Source organism: Elephantulus edwardii, unplaced genomic scaffold (genome assembly GCF_000299155.1).
Source record: "Elephantulus edwardii isolate Elephantulus edwardi_28Jun2011 unplaced genomic scaffold, EleEdw1.0 scaffold00024, whole genome shotgun sequence".
Taxonomy (NCBI): domain Eukaryota; kingdom Metazoa; phylum Chordata; class Mammalia; order Macroscelidea; family Macroscelididae; genus Elephantulus; species Elephantulus edwardii.
Genome location: NW_006399774.1, coordinates 24851826 through 24874867, shown reverse-complemented (window position 1 = coordinate 24874867; position 23042 = coordinate 24851826). Strand labels below are relative to the sequence as shown.

The window sequence follows — 23042 nt, the reverse complement described above, 5'->3', positions numbered from 1 at the left end:
CCCTGGTCACTCTGTGGACAGTAGGGGTTCCCTGGTCACTCTGTGGACAGTGGGAGGGGGCCCTGGTCACTCTGTGGACAGTGGGATGGGTCCCTCGTCACTCTGTGGATAGTGGGATGGGTCCCTGGTCACTCTGTGGACAGTGGGGTGTCCCTGATCACTCTCTGTGGACAGTGGGAGGGGTCCCTGGTTGTGGGCAGTGGGGTGGGTATGCACTCTGCTCTCCACGTCATCTCACTGAGGGGACAGACTTGTCCTCCCGGGGTACAGCGATGTGGGCAGAAGGGTGCACGGCCCTGTGTGGACGGCCAGCTGGCTCTAGTGTAATGCTCTCCCCTGTTCCCCTCCAGTGGTGAGTGAAGTAGGCACTTGCCCAAGGACAGCACTGGGAGCCTCAGCACCCACTGCCAACCCAAAGACAGGAAGTTCGGATCCCGTAGGAGCTGCATGGAAGACAGATGGGCAGTCCCCTCCCATGAGCTTTCCTGCCTCTGAACGCCCACTGGAGGGTCAGATGTGAGCTGGTTACTGTTCAAGGGCACATGGAAAGAAAGCACAGAGCTGGGGGCTTAGTGTTCACTTACTGTTTATACTGGGACACTTTCCTTTCTGTGTGATGAACAAAAACTGCTTTTAGCCTAACACGCTTGGCAGCTCCTGGTGCTGCAGTAGTTAAGGCACTGTTTGGTAGCCAGAAGGCTGTGGTTTAAATCCTTGCTGCCCGTTGTGCCGAGTTGATGGGCAGTCTGCTCTCAAGCTGGCTGTAGACACGGATGGATGCCTGGAGAGTCGTGTCCTGAGGGTCTGGCCATGGGAACCCGCCCTCCAGCCTGTGATTTGGGTCTGTGGCTCACATAACTGAAAGATGTTCTTGACTGAAGGGCTGGGCTTGCTGGCCCAGGTCTGCAGCTGCGTGTCCTGTGTTCCTTCCCCAGCGTACCCCCTGCTCAGCGTGTTGGTCTGTGAAGAGACGAAGCAGCTTATCACTGGATCTGCCGACGGCCAGGTGGGATCTCTATCCTTGCGGCTCCAGGACCTCTGACCCTGCAGGGACTCACCACTGGAAGGGGAACAGGGAAGGTGCTGGGCTCCATGTGGTCAGCAGGTCCCGCTTGGGGTCTGACCTCACTCCCTCCTGCATGTCCTCCAGAGTCCAGTCAGTTTTTGGGAGGCCCATGGGTGGCCAGGCCGAGAACTACTTGTTCCTCTGGCAGCATTGTGTGCTGTTGAGTGGTGTTGAGTTGTCTTCATGCTATGCTTTTGGGGAGTGTGGTACGGTCCTTCACAGTGCTGGGGCCCTGTGGTCACCTTGCTGCTGTTTGCTCATGGAGGGAGGTGTCCTCTGTGGGAACTAAGGTGAGGGTTTATTTCTCTGGCGAAGAGAGGATGTTTGTGTCTGATGCCCAGTGGTTGGACACCATTGCTGGCTTTGTGAGATGTGTAGACACCTTGGACATGGCTGCAGGTGCCCACGTCAGGCCTTGTGTTAAGGGATATTTGCACAGCAGGACCTCCAGAGGCTGTTTTGTGAGACCATCCTGCACCTGTTCTGTTAGCTGTCTCGTGTGTCAGCCATGCTGTGTCTGTCCTCAGGGCAGTTCTCTCCTTGTAGACCCTCTTGTGGCCCCCGTGGTGCTGCATGCACGTCCTGCCGTCCCTCTGTGGAGACCTGACTCTGTCCTCACAGACCCTCCTGTGGCCCCCGTGGTGCTGCATGCACGTCCTGCCTTCCCTCTGTGGAGACCTGACTCTGTCCTCACAGACCCTCCTGTGGCCCCCGTGGTGCTGCATGCACGTCCTGCCGTCCCTCTGTGGAGACCTGACGTGTGTGTCTGACTTTCAGCTGTGGATCTTCAGTTTGGTTGAAGCACATCATTTCCGGGAAGTGGCGCGTGTTGACCTCAGGAGGCAGTGTAAGACCTTCTTCGCCAGAAGGCCAGCTTCTGCATCATGTGGCCTCACAGGTACTGCACGCAGATGCCCCAGGACGGAAAGCAGCAGAGCGGGGCTCCCCACAGGGGCAGAGAGTGCCCTGCACAGACTAAGGTGTGGGTCTCCTCTGAGGATGGCAGCCGTGTGAGTGTATCTGCAGACTGAGGAGGTGGTCACCTGAGTTAGCCCTCATCTGTGCTCATGCTGGCTGGGGGTCAGGTGTCACAATCGCTCCTTTCCTCCCAGAGTTCTCCCTCCTTATCCCCTCACACAGCTGTGTCATCTCCCTTCCCTCCATTGCAGTCACCTCTGACTGGGGCATACCAGCCTGTGCGTCTGCAGCTAGAAACTGTGACTGCCCCCCAATCTGTCCTCTCCACTGTTACCCCGACTCGTCTACACCACAGCCTTGTGACTGCCCCCAGCTGAGTCCTCTCAACCGTCATCCCATGTGAACCCACAACTCTCTACCGTGAGGTCAGCCCTGACAGTCCTGTTACCCCAACTCCCTCCACGTGAGTCCTCACTGTGATCACCCCCACCTGTCTACACTACAGCCCTGTGACTGCCCCTAATCTAAGTCCTCTCAACTGTCACTACACATGTCTACACAGCTTTGTGACCCCACCTCCCTCCATGTGAGTCCTCTCCACAGTCACCCCAACTTGTCTACACCACAGCCCTATGACCTCATCTAACTCCATATTGCCCTCCTCTGAGGAATTCCCCAGGAGAGAATGTTTATTCTAAGTTCAGTGGGCTCCCCAGGGGTTACTGGACGGGGAACTATTCTTGAGAAGACAGAAGCGTTTGCTCAGCCCACCCCCGGCTCGTCTAGACAGGACCAACTCGTGTCTGTTGCACCTCTTTCTGGAGGTAGCCTGCGTGGCCCTGTGCTGGAGCAGAGCATTGCCTGAGCATTAGGCACCTTCCCTGTGCCGGTCTGAGGCCCCTCTACCACAGAAAGGTGATGGCGGATGGTGGAGTGGTGTTGGCTGTGTGAACCTCCCCGGAGCCCCCAGGGACAGCCCTGGATGGCTGATGCCGGGCAGCACTGAGAGCCCTGCAGGACAGCAGGAGTCAGTGTGGGGGCTGCGGCCATGGCTCCAAAGTCTGTTGGGACGTGAACTTGCCTGGAGATGGGGGTTACTGTGTCCCCACTCGTTACTGCCTGCCTCTCCTCTCTCCCCTCCCCTCTCAGGGTTTCATGAGGTCATAGCCGTACGTCCATGTGTGGGTTCTAATTTTAACCTGGCTCCTTTTCTAGAAACATCTTACTATATATGTATTTACCACAACCTCTTGAAATGCCAGCATTTTCAAAAAAGAGAACCAAACTAATTTATTCTTCAAAAGAATAAATATCTAATATTGTTGTGACCTGTAAGTTAAGGAACCCACAACTCTCTGCTGTGAGGTCAGCCCTGACTCAAGGGGCCCCCACAGCTCACCCTGGCCATGTATGGGGCCCCACAGCTCACCCTGGTCACATGTCAGGGACCCCATGGCTCACCCTGGCCATGCATGGGACCCTCACGGCTCACGTCGGCCACATGTTGGGGACCCCATGGCTCACCCTGGACATATCTTGGGGGTCCCTGCAGCCCCCCTTGGCCATGCATGGGGCCCCATGGCTCACTTCAGCCATATGTTGGGGGCCCCATGGCTCACCTCGGCCACGCATCGGGGGCCCCATGGTTCACCCTGGCCATGCATGGGGGCCCTCCACTGCTCATCATAGCTGCATATCTTTATGGGAGGAGATTGTGGCAGGTGGATTGGAACCACTGACTTTGCTTAGAACCTGGCATATCACACACTCTGCCAGTAGGGCTCCTTAAGGAGATAGAAGGTTATTAAAGCAGATTTTACTTTTAATATTGTATAAAACAAAAACAGGGCATCACAAACTGACTGACAGCAGAGAATCACTAAGACTTGTTTATTTTTTTAAATAATGTTTTATGATGTTTTGGGTGAAGACTGATGGTTCCTCTTCCACACTTTGACCTTATGTTGAAAAGCATTCTGTCCTCACAGTCGTCAGCTTTCTCATTTCCGTCCACTCAGTTGGTGAGGAACTTACCTTACCCCTCATGGGTTTTTTTTTTTTTTTTTTTTTGCATTCACTAGTGGCCAATCCCACTGTAAGATTCTTGGTTGATTCTCTTTTTAGGAGAGAGCCAGCCATCCCCTCCACACGAGCAAGGGACAGAAGAGACCATAGAAGTCACTTTTCCTGTTTTGCACTTCCAACACTGTGACCTGCCCCTCGTTGTGAATCCTGGGTGTACGGGGTGAGTGTGGCCACCTGGGCTGATGCCAAGGAAGAGGGACCCTTTCAGGAGTATTCTTTCTCGTAACCCGTCATTGCCATCGAGGTAGAACCAACTCTTAGCTGGTCTGCCAGTGTGTTTCCAAGGCTGTAAATGGCACAAGAGATTGCCTGTCTTTCTTCCAGAGCGACACTGATGGCTGCACATTGTCAGGCTTGGCTTTCGGGTTAGCAGCACAACCACAGATGGAAACTGTGCCACCAGAGCTTCCAAATTAGTCCCATGCTCATTATTAAAGAAGAGGTTTGTGGGGAAATGATAGTCCCTTTAAAAAATGGTATTGGCAAAATTAGAAAACCTTCTGCATAAACTTAAGCAAGACTCACATCTCACACCGTATACAAAATCTAACTCGAGATGGATCAGAGACCCAGAAGTAATACTAAAGGCTATAAAATTCATCAGAGAAAAGCTAGGAAGAACTTCAGAAGCCCTAATCCACAGCATGAACAGTCATCCAAGTATAATGAAAAACCTACAACTAGGAGAGAATAAAATAGGTGAATTGGACTTTCTTAAATCAAATCCCTATGCTCATCAAAAAACTTCTCCAGCAATGTAAGAGCACCTATCTCACCACATCCTTTCCAACATTTATTACATGCTGTCCCTTTAAACTTTGCCACTGCTACTGGAGTGAGATGGTATCTCATTGTGGTTTTGATTTACATCTCTCTTATTGCCAACCACTCTGGAAAGCAGTTTGGCACTTCCTCAAAAAGCTGAACATAGAAATTCCATATGACCCAGATATTCCACTATTTGGAATGTACCCCAAGAAAATGAGAACTGAGGCTCAAATGGAGACTTGTACACCAGTGTTCATAGCAGCATTATTCACCATCACAAGAACACAGAAACAGTCCAGATGTCCAACTACAAACACATGGATTGAAAAATTGTGGTACATTCACACAATGGAATACTAAGCAGCACACAGGAGCAATGATTTTGTAAATTACTACCTAACTTGGGAGGGACTAGAGAGCATTATACTGAGTGAACTAACTCAGTCCCACAAGGACAAACACTGCGTAAAATCATTCTTGTAGGATGAGTATGAGGATCTAAGGATGGAGGAGGGAGGGAAGGTGGAAGCAGAGGGGTGAAGATGGGCAGGGGACGGGTGTTAATCATATGGTAGCACAATTTGATGGGGTGGTGAAGGAAATGGGAAGGATCTTGTGTGAAAAACAGTGCATTAAAACTTCGTAAATAAATCAGTATAAGTTAAAAAACAACAACAAACTCTCCAACAGTGTAAGAAGGAAGCCCACAGACTGGGAAAAAATTTTTGGTGATGACATATCTGATAAAGGACTTACATATAAAATTGCAGAACACTCCAGCCCCTCAACGGGAAAAAGGTAAATGACCCAATCACAAAATGGCCAAAGATATGAATAGACACTTCACCTAAGAAGACATTCAGAAAGCAAACAAACACAAGAAGAAATGTTCAAAATACCTCGGTTGCAGAGAGAGGCAGATAAAAACCTATGAGATATCATTTCACCCCAACAACAATAGCAAAGTTCAACAGAGCAGCAAGCAACAAATGCTGGTGAGGTTGTGGAGAGACTGGAGCCCTTAATCACTTTTGATGGGGGTGTAAAAGGGTGCAACCACTATGGACCAAAGTATGGTGCTTTATCAAAAAGTTGGAAATAGAAATCCTGTTTGACCCAGCAATCCCACTACCGGGAACTCACCCTAAAGAAACCAGAGCTGCAGCTCATACACATCATGCTTATTTTCTTTTCTTTTACACCCGTGTTTATTGCTGTGTTATTCACAATAACCAAGAGATGGAAGCAACCCAAGTGCCAATCAACAAATAAATGGATAGAAAAACTATGGTGCATTCACACAATGGAATATTACACAGCACTGATAAACAATGGACTTGTAAAACATTACACAACATGGGTGACCCCGAGGGATATTATACTGAGAGAAATATCTCAGTCACAGGACAAATACTACATAGCACTGCTATTATAAAATAAGACAGATATGGGGGGGGTGAAAAGAGAATAGGAAAAGAGTGGATAGACAATAAACACTGCATTAGAACATATGAGAGAAGAACTGTCAAAAAGGAATATATGATTACGCATTATATGTCTGAGAAGAATCTAGAACAAGGAGTGCGTTGCAGGGTGTGGTGGGGGTGGAGGTGCTAAGAAAATATGCAACAATGAATTAAAAAAATGAAAAAAGAAAAGGGGTTTTACACCTAGACTGGTTACATTGTTGTTGTGAGGTGCCAGGGAGTTGAGTACGACTTATAGTGACCCTGTGAACAAAAGATCTGAACCCTGTTCTGTCCTGTGCCATCCTCACACTTCCTGACACACAAGAGCCCATTGCAGCGGTCACCATGTCAGTCCATCTGGTTAACGGTCTTCCTCTCCTTTGCTGACCCTCCACCTTTCCCAACATGTCCCAATCCAAGGAGTAGAACCTCTTGGCAATATGTCCAAAGTATGTGAGTGGAAGCCTCATCATTCTTGCCTCCAAAGAGTGTTCTGGCTGCACCCTCTCCAAGACATATCTATTATTCATTTTCTTGACTGTCCATGGAATGTTCAATGCTCTTCTTCAACACCACAGCTCAAAGGCATCAATTCTTTTTCTGTCATCCTTATTCATTGTCCAGGGTTTGGATGCATAGCAAGTAATCAGAAAGTCTGTGGCCTGAATCAGATGCACCTTAGTCCTCAAACTGAATCACTACTCCTCAATAATTTGTAAAGGTCCCTAACTGCAGACTTTCCCAGTGCAGTGTGTCTGTTTATTTCCTGACTGCTGGTACCAAGGGTGTTAATTGTAGATCCAAGTAAGATGAAGCTGTTGACAGTTTTAATCTCCTCTCCATCCATCATGACACTGCCTATTGGTCCAGTGGCAAGAATCTTTGTTTTCTTGATATTGAGACACAATCCATACTGAAGGCTGCATTCCTTGATATTCTGCAACGAGTGCTTCAAATTCCAAAACGGTTTCCCATCGTGGATGGGTTGTAGTGGAGTTCCCTGTTTAAGACAGACTAGAAAGTAGGACGGGCCATCTATTTCCTAAATAAAAGGCTTTTGAAAACCCTATGAATATTAAACAAACAGGGTAGTTACAGTGGTGTGGTGGTAGAGCCCAGAGTAGGAGTCAGTTGAAATGAGGAAAATCAGTAACAAAGCATCTTTTAACAATTGGTACAGGCATGGTGTAGTTTGAATGTTGGAAAACTGGAAATTGTTAAAAATGAAATGGAATGCATGAATATTGATCTACTAGGCATTAGTGAGTTGTGATGGACCAGCTTTGGCCACTTTGAATCAGATAATGATATGATACACTATGCAGGGAATGAAAAACAGAAGAAGGGTGTTGCATTCATAGTAAAAAAGTCAATTTCACATTCTATCCTTAAATACAATGTTGTGACTGATAGGATAATATCCATACACATACAAGGAAGACCAGTTAACATGACTATTATTCAAGTATATTCTCCTGCATCTAGTGCCAAAGAGGAGGAAATTGAGAATTTTTAACAAATTTTGCAGTCTGAAATTGATCAAACCTGCAATCAGGATGTGTTAATGGTAATTGGTGACTGGAATGCAAAAGTAGCAAGTGGTGAAGTAGGAACAGTAGTTGGAATATATAGGCTTGGTGGTAGAAATGAGGCTGGAAATAGAATGAATGAATTTTATATTTACAATGATTTATTCATTGCAGATACTTTTTTCTAAAAGACACAAAAGACAACTTTACAAGTGGATTTCACTCTATGGGCTGTATAGGAACCAGATTGACCACATTTGTGGAAGAAAGTGTTGGAAAATCTCAATATCAGCAGTCAAAACTAGGCCAGGGGCAGGCTGTGGGTCAGATCATTAATTACTCATATGCAAGTTTATATTGAGGCCGAAGAAAAGGAAAATAATTACACAGGAACCAAGATATGATCTTGAATCTATTCCATTGGAATTTCGTGATCATCTTAAGAACAGATTTGAGGCATTGAACACCAATGATAGAAGACCAGATGGTGGATCATCAGGACTTTCTGTCAAGATGCCTATGGGTAGAGTTGAACCTTCAACCTTTTGGTTTGCAACTGAGAATATCAATGGCTTCTAACCATTCAGAGGGTCAGCTATGGGTCAGTTCCAACTTTATGGTATACAACAATAACACAACAACCACCTAGGTACTTCTTGGACACTAAACTCCTTTTCTTTCTCAGTTTGTTTTTTTTAAGATGTGTTGATATTTTTTCTTCTTTTTTAATTTAGTATTGATTTCAATGAAAATTTACAGAGACTCTGGATTGGGCAATGTATTTAATGACCCAGAAAACATCAAAAGAAGATGGAGGGAATACACAGTCATTGTACTGGAAAGAATTGATGGGTACGGAAAAATTTCAGGAAGTACCATATGAACAGGAGCCAATGGTAATGAAGGAGGAAGTAGAAGCTGCGTTCAAGGCGCTGGCAAAACTTAAGTCCCCAGGAATCAGTGAGACCCCATTGAGTTGTTTCAATTAACAGATGCGGCTTGGATGCTAGGAGCCTCAAAATCAACCGCAACTTATAGGAACCCTGTCAACAGCAGTCTCAACCTTGACCTGCCCCGTGCCAGTCGCACCACTCTGTCATGCTCCAGGCCTTTGTTACAGTTGCTGTGTTAGACTATCTCCTTAAGGGACTGACCCCTCTAGTCAGCTTATCTGAAGTATGTGAAATGGAGTTTCCCCATTCTTGTATCCCAGAAGCACTCTGGTTGCACTTTTTTTTTTAAAAAAAGATGTTTGTTTGTTCTTTTGATAGTCCCTGGGATATCCAGCACTCTTCTGCAATACCACAATTCAGAATCATTGATTCTTCTGTCATCTTTATTTTTTTAATTAATTTTAATGAAAGTTTACAGAAGCTTAGGGTTTCTACTTTCATTGTTATTAATTGTCCAGTTTTCAGTTGCAGAGAAAGCATTTGAAAAAAACATGGCTTAGACCAAGTGCACCCAAGTCTTTAAACTGATATCTTAGCCCTTTAGCACTTAGAAGCCCTTGACATCCGATTTCCTCTGTGCACCATGTCTCCTGATTTCCTGACTGCTGTTCCCTTCCATCGGTGCTGATTGTGGATCTAAGTAAAATGAAATCTATTGACAATGCCAGTCTTTTCTCTGTCTTTCATGATGCTGCCTGTTGGTCAAGTGGTGAAGCTTTGTTTTCTTGACATTGAGTTTTAACCCATTTTGAAGGCTGCAGTCTTTAATCTTCAGTATGTGCTTTGATCTTCTGCAGAATGTCCTCTTCATTTTCTGCAAGTGAACTTCAGTCTTCTGCCATTGCTCAGCTTGTTGATGCAAACCTGATGGCATGTTCTTCAGAGAGTCCAGCTTCTCAACAAATACACAGCAAGGATGCAGTCGAGGTGCACATTCTTCTGCTTTTCAGCCATGCAGTGCTCCTTTTTTTCTGTTCATAATACTACTTCTCGGTTCATACATAGGTTTTGCATGAGCACAGTTAAGTGTTCCGGGATTCTCATTCTTGATGTTTTTCTCAGTGTTTCTTTCCATAATTTGTTATGACCCACATAGTCTAATGCCTTTGTATATTAAGTAAAATGCGAGGAAACATAATTCTTATGTTTTCTGCTTTCAGCCAAGATCCATTTGACATCATTAATGATATGCCTTGCACTATGGGCTCTTCTTAATCCAGTTTAGATCTGGCAGTGCCCTGTCAGGATACTGTTCCAACTGTTTTTCAATAATCTGTTTTGAATGATAATTTGCACACTTTGTTGGATCACGTGTTGTTGGGTTTTTTTTTTAATATTGAGAACAAGTATTGATCTCTTTTAATCAGTTGGTTAAGTAGCTGTTTTCCAAATTGTTGGCTGTAGACTGGTGAGCACGTGTTGTGCTGATTACTGTTGTAAAAACACCTCATTTTTCAGTTCCTAGGGCCTTATTTTTTTTTACCAATGCCTTCAGTGCAGCTTGAACTTCCTCTTCCTTCAGTATTACTTGTTCTTGATAATACCCTCCTCCTGACATGTTGACCAGTTCTTTTTGGTATATTGACTGTGTTCCTTCCATCTCTTTTTAATGAAGAATTGTGTCTTATTGTTCGATGCTGTTGAGTTGACTACAACTCATGGTCACCCTGTGAACAATGGATTCGAACCCTAACCCTGTCCTGCGTCATCCTCAAGGAGATGAACTGAGCCCCTGGCTCTAGCAGTTGGCTGCTGTGTCTGTGAGCCTCTGTCTTGTTTGCTGGTGGGTGAAGAGGCAGCTGGGTGCTACTCATGGCTTCTGTGCTCTGTGGTTTAGGAGCCTGCTGGAACCTGCATCACTGGCCGTATCCACAGGTTAGAGACATCACTGGTCGTGTCCACAGGTTAGGGGCATCACTGGTCGTGTCCACAGGTTAGGGGCATCACTGGTCGTGTCCACAGGTTAGAGGCATCACTAGCTGTGTCCCGAGGTTAGGGGCATCACTGGCAGCAGAGGCTGGATGGTGCCTGGGCACTCAGTGCACTTCACTGTGGAGTGGAGTCGGCAGTGGCCCCACCTGGAAGCCTGAGAGAGGGAAACTGGGCAGGGTGGTATGTTTCACTGGGCAGCTCAGATGCTGGACAGTGGTCACTGGCTGAGCCGTGACTCCCCAGCTGTGCCACAGCAGGCCTTTGCTCTGCAGGGGCTGAGCTGCAAGTCCACCTCAGGTCCTCCTGCCATGGCCCTGTGCTCAGTGGCATATGGTAAGGACACATCACCTGGAGGCCACCAGAGGGCTCTGCTGGCGTCTTTGGTCGGGAGTGGTGCTGCTGATCTGAAGGCTGCACCTCTTGACGGTTCAGAGCCAGCAGCAGCGCCACTGGAACAGCATGGGCCTTCTCCCGCCAGGGGATTTACAGCCTCAGAAACAGCGAGAGGGCCAGCTGTGCGTCCACGGCAGTGAGCGAGCAAGTGGACTTCTGACCCATGTAGCAGCAGTACACTCGCCCTGAGCTCTGTGCTAGGGGCCGAGACCCAGTCACCAGACTTTTCTTCTGGGGTGCTGGGAGGGGGGTGAGTGCAGCTGTCCACCGCTAACTTTCAGGGTGCAGCTGAGTTCAGCGTCATTCACCCTTGGAGACCCACAGTGATTGTGCCTTTCCAGCACAGACAGGGCTGCGGTGCGGGGCTGGACGCTGTGGCCCTGACCCTCCCCGTCAGCCCCCAATGCAGTCATCTGTTTTCTAACTAGTCTACCTGCTGAGAGAACACCGTGTCTGTGGATCGGAAGCTCAGCTGGCATGTTCCTGTTCAGCCTGGCCAGCTTGGAATTGGAGGCTGTTTTACTTTATAGAGGTGAGCTTGCAAATCCGCACCATCACTGTTGTGTCTGGTGATCCCAAGTCTGCCTGTCCTAGGGTGGTCAGAACCTGTGTGTGTGGAGTCCAGGCCCGGGAGCAGAGGACAGGCCTTGCTTTATAGCCAGATGGTCACCCTCATTCCAGGCCAGAGGATTGCAGAACCCACTGGACACACTTCCTCCACTCTCACCTGGCCCTGGAGCTGCTCAGCACGGCTGACCACACCCTGAGGAGTCTCCACGGCCATCCTTTAATGCAGTCTTTCAGAGTCCCATCTTCTGCCAGTTCCTGGTGCCACCCAACCACCTCAGACCTACCTGCCTCACTCCTGGATTCACATACCCACCTCAGACCCACCGGTGTCGTTCCCGTGGCCACTCACTGACTTCAGACTGGCCCACCTCACTCCTGCGTTCAGTCACCCACCTCAGACCCACCTATCTCAGTGCTATTCCTTTTCCTCCTCCCCTCAGCACTTGTCCACCCTGCGTCCTTTCCCTTCTGTGCTTGGCCCATGTCCACCCTTTCCCTGCCCCATCCACTCTGCCTTCTTTCCCTTCTCTCCTCGGCCCTCGTCCATCCTGCACCTGTCCCTGTCCCGTCCACCCTGCCTCTTCATTCCCTTGTGCTGCTCTTCCTGTGTAGGGTGACCCCACTGCTGGTGCTCAGAGCACTGTGCAAGCCTCTCCTCTCTCTCTGACCTCTTGTCCACAGTAATATGTACAGAACAGTTCTGCCTGTCCCTGCCCTGAATGCCCATCAGTTCTGTCCCACCCATGGTGATGGCACACTTCCTTTCTGGGCTTCAAAGCCTTGAGGTGTCCATGGAGCAGAGTGCCCTCCCCTCCGACTATGCCTCCTCTTCTCATCAACCTCCTTTGAATCCAGCCTCTCGGGCCTGCCCCAGTCAGTGCAGGGTAACTTCCTCACCTGGCTGACCCTGCCTATCCATGTCCAGGCTGTCCCGTGAGGGTGGCGAGCACTTTCTCACATAGCGAGGGATGTATGAATGGGCCTCTTGTTCTGTTTCTTTGTGTCTTAAACATTGTTGTTTCTTTTTTTCTGAAAATTAAGATTTTGTAGGCCTCACCATTAAAGTTTCTGGATCATGTGCAATAATGAAGAACACCGTGAATGGAAAGGTGGGTGATAAAATATTCACTGCATCTGGTTTCTCTGAGATTAATTTAGAGATGAATCAGGGAACTCTGGTTAACCCAGAGGGCACTCAGATCCTGTCGAGCAGCTGATCCAGTCCACCAGCTGAACTCTGCAAGGGTTGGGGCGGGGGATGTGCCTTCTCCTCCTGTGCGATTTCCAGCCTTTGGAAACCTCTAGGAAGGTGAGCCATGAGCCCATCGTGACTGAATGGTATGCACCACCACTGCCAACAAGGTGAAGTTGTTTACTACTTGGACTTCAGCATAATGTCAGCAGTGATTAAGTTACTAAATGAGATTTATTATGAGTTACAAACTACAGTTCAATGACTTACCAGCCCAGTGGTAAAACTTATTATTGTAAATGAAGCCAACTTCACTTGAAGAGCTGCTTTTGTGGGTAGGACTATGGATACTTATGTACAGTGTTCCTTTTTGCTCTGTTAAATCTGTCACAACTCTGCCCTTGCAGACCTTTTGCATCGTCACGTCCATGTTTGGAAATAAGATAGCTGTGCTGGAAGTCAACGTGGCCGCGCTCATGAGGCTGCAGCAGGGTCCTGGCGTGGGGAGGAGCCTTTCTGTCTTGGCCAGGTACAGGGCCTTTCTTTGAAGGGGACATGTGTGTCTGTGTGTGAGCATGCGACCGTGTGTGTTTATGAATTCGTTTTTATCTTAAGAAATGAAAGTAAAGTTTGTGACTCCCAGTGATACTGACTTGTTAGAAAATGACTGCTCATGCCCTTACGGTGTCCTGCCTAAAGTTCTGTGGTTGGAGCAACAAGATGCCGGTGACTGATGTCCCTGTATGCTCTGCTCACAGCGAACTCACTGAGCAGTGACTCAGAACCAGCATGACTGACATCTTACAGCAATGGTTCTGAGCCTCTGGAGTGTTAGAGAGTGGGGACGAGTCCAGGGGCAGAACTGGAGGTGCTGGGTCAGCTCAGGGGCTGCGAGGTCTTTCCCACCGACAGGGTGACCTCCTGCTCATCACAGCCCAGCCGTCTTGGAACAGGGTCTAGTTGTCACTCTAAACACAGCACGAACAAGAGACACGGAAGAGGCTCTGTCTCATTTTTTAAAGGTGGTGCAAATAGGCTGTGGAAGATCATGGGTGGCGTAATGCACAAGGGGTGCAAGGAGACCATGGCACGGCTGGAGAGTGCTGTTGAGTTTCTCTGAGGCCCGTATGTGGGCACTAGGAGCAGAGATCCTGCAAAGGCTGCAGGGGAAGAGTGTTCCTCTAGACTGACAGCACAGAGGACGCAGCTCACAGGGGTCCAGCGGTGGAGGGTCATCGTTCACATCAGCACTGCAGAGAAACCGATCCGTAGTGCTTCCAGCTGCATCTCCTAACAACCGTTTCCCTCCCATAGCTCCTGTTGAATCCAGACACTCAGTATACAGAACTGAACCAGCACTGAAAAAACTCAAGGATGGGGTGCCATCTAGTGCTTTTCAGGAGAAATACCAAGCCTGCTGCCAGTGAGTCCTTGCTCTCATGGCAGAGAGGCTTTGTGGAGGTGGCCTGTGACATCTCTCTTCCAAGGAGAGACTGCTGGGTCTGGGCCCTTCAGTTGTCATCCAGGCATTCGGCTACTGTGAGGTCAGAGTGTCCCATCAGAAAATTTATCCACCATAAAGAATACAAAAGTAGAAGAAGAAAAAGGAACAGACTGGCCAAGTTCAACAAAAGTTAGTTAAACACATACAAAAGAAACACCAAAAGCAAAACAGGAAGAAGAAATACTTCTTGTGGAATAAAGAATAATGTAAATAGTAATGATTTTATAAATATGTCTGCATAAAACCACAGAAAACAAACTAGAGAAGTTCAGAAAATAAATGGACAGCCAAAAATGAGAGATTTAGCCAAGAAATTGAAAACAACTTTGTGAAACTAAGAGGAATCCTGGAACCTAAAAGTAAAGCAGTGTACCTGCCTTCCCCAGGGAGAAGCTGACTCTCACCCCCGACCTTCTGGACATCGTACGGTGTCTCACTGAGGGACCCTCCCACCTACGCCATGCGACCTGCATGTTCACTTGTTCTTATGGTTTGCTCTTAGGGGTATAATCATTTGTCCGTCACTTGCTTGTATCGGAGGAGTGTTTCAAATGTTGCTGCTCTTAATAGTTTATATATGTGCACGTTTGCTTATTTATTGTCTTCTCTTAAAGGTACAGCCTTTGTCTGTCAGATGCTGTACCAAAGCAGAGCACCTCAATTAAGACGGACTAGGAAGGAGAATCAGCCAGCCACTTCGACACAGCAAGTCTTCAAAAACACTGTGAACAATATAGTTAAACAGGTACAGCACAGGAGGAAGAGCCCTCAGACTGGAAGACGTTGAAAATGAGGAAGAACAGTTACAAACATCTACTAATAATTGTAGTGTAGAATGGACAAAGGATTAACATAGGAAAATGGAACATTGTAAAAAATGAGATAGAATGCTTAAATATTGACATCTAGGCATTTGTGAGCAGAAATCGACTGATATTGACCACTTTGAATCGAATAGTCATGGTTTACTTTTCCAGGAATGAAGAGGAAGAATGTTGTTGGATTCATAGTTAAAAATATCATTTCAATATTTGTCCTGAAGTAGAATGCTGTGAGCATAGGATACCATCCATATGCATACAAGGAAAACCTGTTAATACAACTCTTACTTAAATATGTACGCCAACAGCTCAAGTCATAGAGGAGAAAATCGAGGATTTATACCAACTTTTGCAGTTCAAAATTAACCAGACATGCAATCCTGATGCATTAATAACAATCTGTGACTGGAAGGCAAGAGTTGGAAACAATAAAGAAGGGATGATAGTGGGGAAATAGGGCTTGGTGACAGAAAGGAGTGTCAAAAAAGGAATGATTGAATTTTGTATGTTCATGGATTTATTCACAACAAATACCTTTTTTAAAGAAACACATGTGGGACAATCCATGGACCTCAGCTGGTGGACTGCATAGGAATTAGATTGGCTTACATCTGTGACAAGAATCATTGGAAAATCTCACTATTAGTAATCAAAACCAGAACAGGTACTAACTGTAGAATAGACCTTCAGTTTCTCATCTACAAAGTAAAATTGTATCTGAAGAAAATGAAAATGAGTCTATAAGAGCCTAAATAATAAGCATGAATTTAAAAAGCATCTCAAGAATAGGTTTGAGATATTGAACCTTAATGATAGAAGACCAGTTGAGTTGTGGGATGATATCAAGAGTATCTTTCAAGAAGAGAGAAAAGGTCATTACATAGCACAGGAAAAAAAAAAGACCAAAGTGAATGTAAAAGAGACTGAACACAAGAGAATCCAGGAGCCAGAACGAAAGGAAGAGATGCTCAAGTAAAAGATCTGGACAGAAGATTTCAAAGGGCAGCTCAGGAAGACAGAAGAAGTTATTATAATGGAATGTGCAGAGCTGGAGTTTGAGAAGAGAAGAACTCACTACCTCAAGCTGAAAGAATGGAAAACCAAATTCTAGCCTAAAAATAGCAATACTGAGAGGTGTTATTAGATGCCAACAAGTCAGACGAGACCCTTTGAACAATAGACCTGAACCCTGTCCTGCCCTGTCCCAGACTCATCGTCTTTGACGCCCTTGAGCCCATTGCTTCAGTCATTTTGTCAGTCCATCTCTTAAAGTTTATCTGACTGTTTTTAGCAGTCCCTGGGATCTTCAGTACTCCAATGTTGCAACGGAAAGGCACTAGATTCTTTGTCTTTCATCCTTAATCATTGTCCAGCTCTTGATGCAAAGCAAGTAATGGAAAAGATCATGGCCTGCATCAGACACCTAACGATAGCATTTTGCTAGAAGATTTTGATAGAACATTGTAAATAATGGCATTATACTATGGTAAATATTATTAAATGAATTGTGTATGAGTGAGTAAATAAAAATGAATACAAAAAGAAAAAAAATTGGGAAATACTTTGTTTTGAGGCAGGAAAGAAAGAAAAAACAAAATGATGTCAGAGGAGATCCTGAAAATTGCACCAGAGTGTCAAGAAACCAATACAAAAGGAACCAATGCTGAAGTAAAAGAGATGAACAGAAATATCAAAGAGCAGCTCAAGAAGACAGAGTATTATGAAACATGCAAAGAATTGGAGTTAGAAAATCAAAGATGCTATGGGAAAAATGTTGAATGAAGGAAGCATCAAAAGAAGATGGCAAAAATAAGAGCCAGGAATAGAAGGGATACCATTTGAAATGTTTTAACTATAGGGGCAGACCTGGATATCCTCAGTGGTTTGTGCCAGGAAATTTTCAGGACAGCTACTGGCTGGATGACTGGAAGAGATCTATATTTGTTCCCATTCCCAGCAAAGATGATCCAACAGAATGTGGAAATGATGGAATAATAACAATATCACATGCAAGCAAAATATTGCTGAAGATCATCTAAAAATGACTAGAACAGTGCAGAGAATTGACAGAAGTTTAAGTTGGGTTTAGTAGAGGCTGTGGCATGAGGAATATCATTGTTGATGTCGCATGGATCCTAGCTGAAAGCAGAGAAGACCAGAACATCTGCCTCTCTTGTGTTGACTATGCAAAGGCATCTGGCTGTGTGGATCATAACAAAGTATGGCTAACATTAAGAAGAATGGGAATCCCAGAGTTCTTAAATATGCTTATGTGAAACCAAGAGGCTGTGGTGCAGGTAAAGCAAGGGAACATGGAGTAGTTTAAAGTTAAGAAAGGCGCCTGTCAAGGTTATTTCCTCTTTCTGTATCTATGTACTCTGAGCAAACTGTCCAAGGATAATTTAGGAATAAAGAGTACCAGTTGTCTTGCAGTCTCTGCCAAAACAGTGATGGAATTACTGATGTGTGGCTAATGTTTTTTTCTTGACTCTTGTTATTGTTAATGTAATTATGTGCTATTAAGTCAGAACCTACTCATAGGTGGCCATACAGTGAAATATCAGTAGCTGTAAATCAATAGAGGATAGATTCTTCATCTTTCTCTCCCAGAACAGCTGGTGGACTCAGACTATCTGCCCTTGGGTTGGCAGTGCAACTCCTTACCACTAGATGACCAGAGTTACTAACTCAAAGAATATCTCTTTTAATTTAAGAACAATTGAGAAAATGACTGGTAATTATTTTCTAGAAAAGAAAAATGAATGCCATGGCACATGGTAAACTGTGCTCATTTGATAGGATTATCAACAGTTTAAATAGATTTTAAAAATGCTGGAAAATAACAAATAGTTAAACATTACAGAATTTAATTGCTAGACTTTTCTTGCAAATGCCTCTGGCTGGACAATGAGTAAGGATTACAGAAAAGTATTGATGTCTTTGAGCTGTGGTGTTGGAGAAGAGCACTGAACATCCCATGGACAGTCAAGAAAACAAATGGATATGTCTTGGAGAGGGTGCAGCTGGAGTGCTCTTTGGAGGAAAGAATGATGAGGCTTCACATCACATACTTTGGGCATGTTGCTAGAAGCAGCTATTCCTTGGAGAAGGACATGATTCTGGGAAGAGTGGAGGGTCAGAGAAGGAGGGGAAGACCCTTCATGAGGAGGATTGACACGATGACTGCAGCAGTGCACTCTTGTGTGTCAAGAAGTGTGAGAATGGTGCAGGATAGAACAGAGTTTAGATCTTTTGTTCATAGTGTTGCTGTGAATCATACTCGACTCGATGACACCTGACAAGAGCAACAACAACATCTCATCTCAAAACTTTAATTTTTTTAAAATACCAACTGGAGAGAAATTAAAGAAAAAAATGGATGTTAGAAGAGACCCTGAAACTTGTTTTTGTGTAGACAAACTAAGCCAAAGGAAGAAATGATGAAATAAAAGAGCTGAACAGAAAATTTCAGAGGACAGTTTGCGAAGACAGAGAAAAGTGTTGGAATGTTCAGTGATTTGTTTTAGAAAACGCAAAGGGAAGAACACACATGGCATTTCTAAAGCTGAAAAACAAAACAGAATTAGAGTTGCAATACTAAAGGATTTTTTGGACAAAATACTGAATGTTTTAAGAAATAAGAAAAGAAGGTGGAAGGAATATTCAATTACTATACCAAAAGGGATTAGTGAATATTGGGGTATTTCTGGAAACATTATATGATCAAGAAACAGTAGGAAGAAATCCAAGCAGAACTTAAGGCATTGGCAAAAAAAAGGTCCCAGGAGTTGATAGGGATACAAATGGAGGTATTTCAGCAAAGAGATACAGCTCCAGCTATACTTACTAGTCTATGCTAAGAAAATTGGAAAACAGTTCTCTGGCCAACCAACTGGAAGAAATCCATATTTTTACCATTCATGAAAAAGATGATGTAACAGAATTTGGAAATCATTGAACAATGTAATTAATGTAACATGTAAGTAAAATCTTGCTGAAGATTTTAAAGAAATGACTGGAACAGTACTTCACAGAGAAGTGCTGCAAATTCAAGCTGGACTCAGAAGAGGCAGTGACATGAGGGGAGACCATTGCTGATGTCAAAGGAAACTTGAATGAAAGCAGTGAGTTCTAGAAAGATGTTTATTTGTCTTTTATTGGTTATGAAGAGGCACTTGACTGTGTGGTTAAGAAGAAATTAAGGCAAATATTGAGAAGAATGGGAATCCCAGAATACTTAATTGGGCTCCTTTGAAACCTATGTATAGATCAAGAAGCAGCTGTCAGAACAGGACAAGGGGACACTACATGGTATAAAACAGAAAACATATACTTCAAGATTATATTCTTTCTCCGTCCCTGTTAACCTTATGCTCAACAAATAATCTGAGAAGTTGGACTTTATGAAGAAGAATGTGGAATCAGGATTATAAGAAGATTCATCAATAATCTGTCTTACTCAGATGATACATTGCTTCCGGAAAGTAAGACAAGTATTCAAAACAAAGTTTTTAGCAATAAATGCCTTCCTTAAACAGAGAGTTCTGGTGGCCTAGTTACAAGAAGCTATGCTGTAATCTGAAAGGTATGCAGTTCAAGGCCACTAGCTGCTCTGTGGGAGAAGGATGGGCAATCTCCTGCTGTGCTGTGAACTTTCTCTGTAAACCTGCTGGAGGTTTAACTCTGGGTCAGTTCCAGCTCTATGGAACACAACAACAACAACAGGCAGAGGAGGGATCCTAAATGATTAAATTACATCAGCAACTTGAATAAACTGAAAAAGAAAACAAAAGCTACCAAGAATCCATCCATCCATACCTACATACATACATATATCCATATATAAATAAACAAATATACATGCACTCAGAAAGAAACAAAATGGAAAATAGAACAGTTTCAAAGTGTCAAAATATGAAACTACACATTGTTCATTATCAAAAGAAAAAATTACGAGACAAATAAGAAAATTAAGAAATGGTGGTATTACCACTTACTTACTAGACACAGAACTGATAACTAACAGAATGGAATTAAAAATTAAGCCTCAAGTTGCAATACTGACTGATTCTTTGGGAAAAATCTTGAATGATAGAGGAAACATTCAAAGAAGATGGAAGAGATCTACAGAGGTGTGGCACCAACAAAATTCGTTCACGTGCAGCCATTTCAGGAAGTAGCATAGGATCAGGAGCTAGTGGGAATGAAGGGAGACGTCCAGGCTGCACTGAAGACTCTGACAAAGTAAGGGCCTGCGTGTTGATGGGATGCCTCAGTAGGTATTTCAGGGAACAGATGCAACCTTAGATGTGCTCACCAGTCACACCATGATATTCTGGAGACATCTGGCTAATCAGCCAGCAAAGATCCACTTTTGTTTCCATTTCAAAAAAGGGCTCCAAGAGTGCACACATTATAGGACAATATCACATAGAAGCAAAATCTTGAAGATTATTTTAAAAATATGGTTGGAGAAGTACATGGACAAGGAGCTGCCATGAATTCAAACTGGTTTCATAAGACACTGGAATGAGGAATGTAATTTATGATATGAGATGCGTCTTGGCTGAAAGCAGAGAATACAACAAAGATGTTTACTTGGGTTTTATTGACTATGCAAACACATTTAACTGTGTGGATCAGAACACAGTATGGATAACACTAAAAGGAATGAGAATTCCACAACCCTTAATTGTGCTCATGCAAAACCTATACCTGAAAATATAACACAGCATGTGAGAGTCTAGAGGACACTATGTTGAGTGAAATAAATCAGTCATAAAGGACAAATCGTGCATAAGAACTCTATTGTGAAAATAGAAGGGTAGCTTGAGTGATTAGGGACTAGGGGTGGGAATGGGGAGCAGAGAAACAAAATAGAATGGACAGAAAATGAACATTTGAAGGACCAAGACAAGCGAAGAACAGCTTGGGAAGGATCGTGATAAAGACAATATGGCTACTGCGATTATTAAATAGGAATTTAATAGTTGTAAAAAAGGGGATGTAGGGATTCAGAAAAAGGGAGAGGAAATCACTTGAACAGAGATTAGTGGACACTTGAGAGATACGATGTTATAGCAGACTATGTTATAGCAGACTAATTGGATGAGGTGATATACGTCATACATCAATAGTAATTTTATAAATGTATAGAAATGACTAAAATGCACATGAATGTTGTTATATGCCATCGAGTTCACTTGTGACTCATAGTGACCCTAAGTACAAGAGCCCTAAACCATGCTCTATCCTGTGCCAACCTCATCGTCTCTGATACACTCACTTTCACCACTCCAATCACAGAACATTAGTGATTTTAATGATACTATTTGATAATTTCTGCACTCTCTTGGGTCACCTTTTTTTGGAATGGGAACAAATATCGATCTTTTCCAGTCAGTCGGCCAACTGGCTGTCCTCCAGATTTCTTGGCACAACTTAGTGAGCACATCCAGGGCAGCGTCTGTTTGTTGATATGTATCAATTGCTGTGCCATCGAGTCCTGGAGCCTTGTTTTTTGCCAATTCCTTCAGAGCAAGTTGAACTTCCTCCTTTATCACCACAGGCTCTTGCTCATATGTTATTTCATGAAATTCTTCTGTTTCAGCCAGTTCCTTGTGATACAGTGACTCTGTGTACTCCTTCCATCTTCTTCTAATGCTTCCTGGATTATTCAACACTCTCCCCAAAACATCCTTAAGTATTGCCATCCGTGGCTTGAATTTGTTTTTCAACTCCTTCAGCTTAAGAAATGCTGAGTGAGTTTGGCCCTTTTGGTTTTCTGACTCCAGCTCTCTGATTATATTAAGCACTGTGTAAATCAAAGAATCATATGTGAATGATTGTATGCAAACCAATTGAAAAATCCAGCAACCCAAGAAACAAACATATATAAACCAAGAAGCAGTTGTCCAAACAGAATAAGGGAACATTGTATGGTTTAAAATAAGGAAAGATAAGAGTCTCCATAGCTATTTGAACTGTATACTGGGAAAATTATTCGAGAAACTGTATTTGATGAAGAAGAATGTGGCATCAAGATTGGAGGAATACTCAACAACCTTCATTCTGCAGGCAACTCAACCTTGCAGAAAGTGAAGACCTGAATTACTGGAGAAGATCAATGACAGCATACTTTGCATTCTTTTTGGTATGGTGACTTAACATCTCAACATCAAGACACCAAAAATTCTGATAATCTTCACTGGACCAATAGAAACATCATGATAGAAAAGATTGAAATTGCCCAGAATTTAATTTTACTTGGATCTATAGTTGTCACCCATTGTAATAGTAGGATAGGAATGAAAAATATGTGCTGTATTGGATGAACTGCTGTTAAAGTACTGAAGAGCAGGCTGTCAATTTAAGAGCAAGATGTACCTGATGCCAGCCATGGTATTTGCAATGGCTTCATATGCACCTGAAAGGTGTCTGGTGACTAAGCAGAACAGAAGGTCAACAGGTATCTTTGAGTGGTGGTGTTGGAGAAGGGTATAGAGTATTAATTATCTGATGGATTGACAAAAGAACAAGTGTGGCTTGGAGAAAGTGCAACCAGATTGTTCCTTGGAGGTACGGATGGTAAAACTTTACCTCCTATTCTTTGGGCATATTGTCAGGGGGTGTCAGTCCTTGGGAAAGATATCATCCTGGGAGAGGTATAGGATCAGAGTTAAAAGAGAACCCTCAAATTAATGTTAATCCTTAACATGTTGGATTGAACCAGTAACTATAACAGTAACCGTGAGCGTGTCAGAGTGTGTGGGGACGGTGCTGGATATGATACAGTTCAGATCTATTTTTCCATAGTGTAGCTGTGAGTGGTAGCTCAAGAGC

At 44.3% G+C, this 23042-nt stretch overlaps 1 protein-coding gene across 1 annotated transcript in view; it reads left to right on the top strand.

Annotated features, from left to right (window-relative positions):
• WDR27 (WD repeat domain 27) overlaps positions 1 to 23042 on the top strand; it is a 103919-nt gene that overhangs the window by 14145 nt on the left and 66732 nt on the right. Inside the window, exons 6-11 of the mRNA XM_006882841.1 lie at positions 936 to 1006; positions 1844 to 1964; positions 10993 to 11053; positions 11542 to 11645; positions 12725 to 12792; positions 13283 to 13404. Of these exons, the coding sequence (XP_006882903.1) occupies positions 936 to 1006; positions 1844 to 1964; positions 10993 to 11053; positions 11542 to 11645; positions 12725 to 12792; positions 13283 to 13404 (547 nt within the window). The remainder of the gene's footprint in view (positions 1 to 935; positions 1007 to 1843; positions 1965 to 10992; positions 11054 to 11541; positions 11646 to 12724; positions 12793 to 13282; positions 13405 to 23042) is intronic.